Genomic DNA, 6,000 nt, shown 5'->3' with positions numbered 1-6,000 from the left:
TACTTCCCCCTCTCCCCAACCCCTGCCAAAAAAACTTGAGAATTATATAAATATATATGCCTATATTGGATTTACATATTTTTACCATGTTTAACATATATTAAATTACTTGCCATCTAGGGGAGAGGATAAGGGAAGGGGGGAGAAAATTGGAACACAAGGTTTTGTAAAGATCAATGTTGAAAAATTATCCTTACATATGTTTTGAAAATAAAAGGCTTTAATTAAAAAAAAAAAAAAAGTACCAGGATCTAGGTGAGCTGCTTGTAAAGCTCACTAGTACACCAAAGTGGACTCATAGTATGTTTCAAAGAAATGTCCCCCATTAAAGAGGAGGTGGGCTGGAGACTGGGATGCCAAGAAGGCTTGCTGGGTCAAAGGGAATGAACAGTTCAGTAGCTCTTCTCAAAGAATTCCAGAGATGGCTTAGAGTATCCTTAAATAGAGCAATTTCTTATAATATGGAAAAGAAATGACAGAGAAGAAAGTGACAAGGAAATGGAGACAACACCTATAAACTACCTAGTTAAGAGATTTGGCCTTTCTGGGGTCATATAAAGACTTCTTTAATGCTAAAGAGAATTGAACATATTATCATATTATTTTATGCTGCACTATTGGCTCCCCACTCAGATTTCACCTAGCAATTTATCACAAACATTTCCAGTGCAAATTATTACACACACACACACACACACACACACACACACACACACACACACACACACACACACACCGGCTCGAGTACTATGACTCTTGTGGATTTCTATTTTATCCTTTATTGGATGGTAAACTCCATGAGGACAGAGACAATATCTTGTATGAACTCTGTCATCCCCTTATTTTTAAAATAGTCTTCTATATCCTGGAGGTAATTAATAAAGTTTATTGAATGAATGCCTAATGAGTATCCTGCCATGCATTTCTCTTTTACTTGTACCCAAAGGAAACAACTAAACAACTTTGAACTGAGCATCCAGTTGGGCAAGCATATCTTCCCTGAACTGGTTGATTAAAATCTGCTCTTTCTCCTAAATCATCTTTAAAGCATCTTGCCTCTATTGATCATGTTTTGATTCTGGAATCATTCTCTGCATCCTTAATGCCCTGGGATACTTTGGAAGTACAAGTAGGAGAGTTGTCCGAAAAGCTTCCAGAAATAATTGAGCAGTAGCTGTTGTAAACCCGCAGAGCCTCCCACTGATCCAAAATGGGCAGCAGGAACAACTTGATGGAAAGTAGTCAAAATCAAAATGTTTCTCTCAAAGCTAATCAAACACTTCTTTCTTCTAAGGAGGGTGTGAGCCTCAGCAGTGTTGATCTCAAAGGTCACTTCCACCTCTAAATCTTATGGTTCTAATCCTGACCATAAGTATCCAATAAAATTTATTGTCTCTACTACACATATTATGCCATGATTTTTTCTCCAGTTATTTTCGAGACACGTTTTATCCCTCTTCAACAAAATTATAAATTCCTTGAGGGCAGATGCTATGTTACATGCTTCTTTTGTATCCCTGGCAGCTCTTGGCATAATTTGAAACAATGCTGGGTTCTCAGTAGATATTTGCAGAAATGTAACAGGGGATTAAATCTAGCAGGGTTATCTCGGAAAATCCAGTTTCTAATTGCCTAGATTCTTCACTTTGTTGTCCATCTCACACCTCCACAGGTTCAAAAATCGACTCGTTGAATTTCCCCTTAAACCTGATCCTTTTTCAGTGAAAGGCTGTGGATTCAAGACCTTCACTGGACACTTTTTTTTTTTTTTTTTTTTTTGAGGCAGGAACAAGTTCCTAGCTCTTCACTCACACTCCGGGATTCAAAATCCTGATTCTGCTCTATATTACTTGTGTGACCTTGGACAGTCACATTTAACCTTGGATCACCTATTTTCTCATCTGAAAAATCGAGGTGGTTGAATTAGAAATTAGATGACTAACTCCTATACATTCTTCTTTAACAATGTGGACTTTTCTCATTACTTATCGCATTTGAATTTATTGTGTTGTACTAGACTGGCGTTCCCAGGTGGCAAGGACTCCAGCTTATATACAAGGGCACTAGCTTTACACCCAGCAGATAGTAAATGGCGTTTGCTGATGGAAAGAATTATCAATAAATGGTCAATAGACATTAAGCACCTACTATGTGCCAGGCGCCATGCTAAGCGCTGGGGCAAATTCCCCTCCGATATAGAAGGAGCTAGTGATTTAAAACTTCAAAACGTAATGCAAATACATTTTTTTTTTTTTAAACAAAAGAGATGTGCTTTGGCGCTTGTGAGGAAATTCGGAAAGCTCAACTAGAGTTAGTTACTGGATAATGGGGCCCACGCCTCCCGGCTTCCAGTGCGGAATTCGAGAAAAAAGCCCCAACAAAACTCTCCAAAGCCGGCAGCCTGGATCCCGGCCGGCGGAAGGGGTCCGGCCAGCGGCGATGGTGGCCCACACATCTGCCCCGGCTCGGAGCCGTACAATGCCTAGAAGGGGCGGGGCCGACGGGGGCGGGGCGGTGAGTGCCCGGTGGGGTCCCTCGGTTGTTCTTTCGCTTCCCCGCTCGCTGCCGCCGCGCTGCCGTCTCCTCTCCGTGCCTAGGCTCCCGGGAACCGGCTCCGGCTCGGCGGCGAGCCAGGAGGACGAGGAGGAGGAGGAGGAGGAAGAAGAGGAGGCGGGGACACAGGCGGGGCCGCCGCGGAGCAGCAGTAGCTGCTGGCGAGGTTGCGGGAGGAAGCGGCTGGTCCCTTGAGGCTTACGGAGAAATCACGGCGGAGCGGGCAAGGTCCGGGGACCAGGTCAGTGCGAAGGTGGAGAGCGCGGGACGCGGGGCGCCGGGCGGACGCGGGGCGCCGGGCGGAGGGGCCGCAGGGCGAGCGAGGAAGGACGGGGGTGAGATCCGGGCGAGGCGGGCAGCGGGGGGCGACGGCGGGGCCCAGAGCCAGCTCCGCTCGGGGCCGGGGGCGAGGAGGCAGCTCGCTCCCCGCCCTCCACCTCCCAGTCCCCCGTGCCCGTCCCCGGCTCCTATTCTGGGGGAGTGGTTTCCCATGCTCAGACCTCTCCTCCCCTCGCTCTTTCTTTCTTTCTTTCTTTCTTTCCTTACAATCGGCGCAAAACAAACATCCGAGAAGGTAAAACAATAGCGGGCCACCTGGGACCCGGCAGGCGCCTAAAGCGCCCACGTTCTCGGAGGGGGGTCCCTTGGGGCGGGGTCGGGTCTTGGGAGGGGGGAGGAGGAAGCCGAGTAAGTGGGAACAAGGGCACTCCGATGTACCTCGGAACCCCTTTCCAGTCGGCTGGGGCTCAGAGGGTGGGGCCAACTCCAAAGCCCTGGGGACTAGGAAGAAAGCCTAGGGAAATCCCAGAAGCGTAGGCTTCCCAAAAGTACTCTCGGAGCCGGGATCTTCCCGGTATTACTCTGGCCCAGACGGGGAAACTGAGGCACGGGCCTGTTCAATAACTTGCTGAAGGTCAGCCGGCGCAAAGCCAAGGCGTGAGGCTCAGGTATCAGGACGCCTCGCTAGCTTGTCTTGCTCCTGCTACTTTTATCTTTTCCAACAATCTGTTTGTTTCAGAAATCCAGAGTCCTTTTTTTATATGGCAGCTTCGGAATTGCTGACGCTCCAGCTCGCTTTCCCGTTCACCGGACCGGCCTGAAACCGGAGGTGGGGCTGTGACCCTCAAGGCAATGCAAAGAAGGGGACCCGTAGACGAAAACCCCAGATATCTACAACTTCCTGCCGGCCCTTCCGATAGGGGTTTCTCAGGTTTTTGATTAAACCAGTTTTTTCCACTGGAGAATCTTGAGAGACAGAGCGTGTTGCATTGTTGGAGAGGGGAAGGACGGCCCCCTCGAATTCGGCCGCGGTGGATGAAAGGATTTTTACGAACTCTTCTCCCCGTTTTCCTTGAGGATTAAACCAGAAGGATTCGCTGTGATTGGGAAACAGAGCGAGACATGTAATGTGGCGGAGAAGGGGACCGGCTTCAGGATGAATCTGGACGCCTCACTTAGCATAGGGCAGTGCTATAACTCCCAGATGCCTTACCTAACCCTCTATCCCCCTTCTCCTTAAACTCTTGCTCCTTTTCCCATCACATTCCACTTCCGAGGAGATCCTTTGAAATTCAGAAGTGGCCAGCCCAGGAGTGCAGAACAAATACCTGGAGAAAAGGAAGGGCCACATGTTCTCTCTCTTCCCAGGAGCAGATATGAAGTGCTGTCTCCAAGCTCTGACTTCCCTGGTGTTACTGGGTAAGTGGCTGTGCTTTTATCAATTCAATAGACGAGAAAGTTTAACCTCCTCTAACTGAGGGTTGTTGTCCTCCGTCCACACTGAGCTGTGGGTGACCCCAGGAGGCCGTTGGTGTGCATCACAGAATGAAAAGGTCATTGTGTTGGCCATTTCTGAGACAGAAAAATCCGAGAGCGGAGGGTATTCTCCACAAATACCAGCATTTATCCAAAAGGCAGACACTTAGAGTGATTCTTTTGAAGCACTCTCATTTTTCTTTTCATTGTACCCAGAAAGGGGGGGGGAGAGTATAGCTAATGGTCCTCTGAGATGGTCTCTTGTCCTTTTTCCTCAACACTAACGTTACAATAGCCACTTATAGTGTGAATCCATTTGATAGCTGAGCCATTTTTCTGTTGATTCTGATGAGTTGGTTTTGTCCTGTTTATTTGTTTTATTTTATTTTTTTTCTTGGTAGTTAGTGGAAACTGATGGTTGATGGACCATGTGGTTTTAGTTTAGCATTGAAGGAATACCTAAGGTGTATAAACCATCATCAGTAGATCTTGATAGGTCCAGCCCAAGCTAGAAGGATCCATCTATCTGTGGGGCCATACTAGAGGTGTCAGATTCACATTGCAATTGCTGTTGACTTAGAAAACCACAAATTAACATTATCTGTGTTGTATTATATTTTTATTTGTTTTGTTAAATAGTTCCCAGTGACATTTTAAATCTGATTTGGGAGTTTGCTTGTGGGCTGGGACACTCCAAACTCCTTTAACAGATGAGATGTGTGTGACTTATCCATGCGCACAAAGTTGTGTCCAAAATCGCATTTGAACCCCTGGAAGCAGTATTCTGCTCCTATATGGCAGAGGGAAGCTGCCTCATGGCATGTGTCATTTTATTGAATGCAAAAATTAAACCACAAAGCTATCTTAAAACTTACTATGGCAGTTTGTTAACAGACAAAAGAGAATTATAGTACATAGTAATGGTGATACATGGGAAGTGCATCGGGAAGGCATCGTAGAACTGTGCCATGTGAGGTCTGGGGGGGGTGTCATCATTGAGGGAAAAACCTGGAAAGTTTGTTTTTATTTCTGCTTTTTCTTCCTACTCTTTCTCATTTGTCTCTAGCCTGAAAATTGTTGAGAATCTTGTATGCAACAGAAAAGCAAGAGGGAGGCTGGAAGAATAGGGCTGAACTGAAGGGAATGACTGGATCACTTTCCATACCTATTTGAGAATTCCCAGTCCCCACTGCTCATCTGGGGAAACCCTGACCTTTTTCAGAACCCTGAAATCTTGTTCAGTGATGTAAAATGCTTTAGAGATTGTCCATCCTAAAAGTGAGAGGACATTCTCTTACTCTTTTATTTGATATTGTCTGTGCTTGTCTCCCTTCTTTTCCTTTTACTTCTCCCCTGAAACACACACACACACAGTTTCCCAACTCCTCACTTTACAACTTATTTCTCTAAATTTTGAATAAACCACTACCTTTTATAGTGTTGTTTATGTGACAAGATGCCATTGTGCTTATCCCTTACCTATATCAACTGGTAGTGGGGAAAAAAAGCAGTGGATTTGAAGGAACTGGGGTTCAGATTTTGGCTTTGCATGTGTTTAGACAGGTCTAGATCTTCCTTGATTCCTTAATCTATAAAATGAAGGGTGTTGAACTAAAATCCTTTCCAATTCTGAATTCTAGGCTTGAATGCTTCATTCTCTTCCCTGTCACCCCTTTACCCCCAATTAGATTG

General features: G+C 45.9%; 1 protein-coding gene across 5 annotated transcripts in view; it reads left to right on the top strand.

Moving 5' to 3' along the window:
• The first annotated feature begins 2,547 nt into the window (after positions 1-2,547).
• IGSF3 (immunoglobulin superfamily member 3) overlaps positions 2,548-6,000 on the top strand; it is a 127,557-nt gene continuing 124,104 nt past the window's right edge. The window contains exons 1-2 of one of the 5 annotated variants that reach the window (XM_074263181.1): positions 2,548-2,794; positions 3,572-4,251. In XM_074263181.1, the coding sequence (XP_074119282.1) occupies positions 4,182-4,251 (70 nt within the window). In that variant the 5' untranslated portion in view covers positions 2,548-2,794; positions 3,572-4,181. Of the gene's footprint in view, positions 2,795-2,991; positions 3,128-3,571; positions 4,252-6,000 lie in introns of those variants that run through there. The other 4 variants (XM_074263180.1, XM_074263178.1, XM_074263182.1 and 1 more) reach the window with 4 other exon arrangements.

Source organism: Sminthopsis crassicaudata, chromosome 4 (genome assembly GCF_048593235.1).
Source record: "Sminthopsis crassicaudata isolate SCR6 chromosome 4, ASM4859323v1, whole genome shotgun sequence".
NCBI classification, from domain to species: domain Eukaryota; kingdom Metazoa; phylum Chordata; class Mammalia; order Dasyuromorphia; family Dasyuridae; genus Sminthopsis; species Sminthopsis crassicaudata.
Note: the sequence above shows the minus strand (reverse complement) of the source record. Positions and strands in the feature narration are given on the sequence as shown.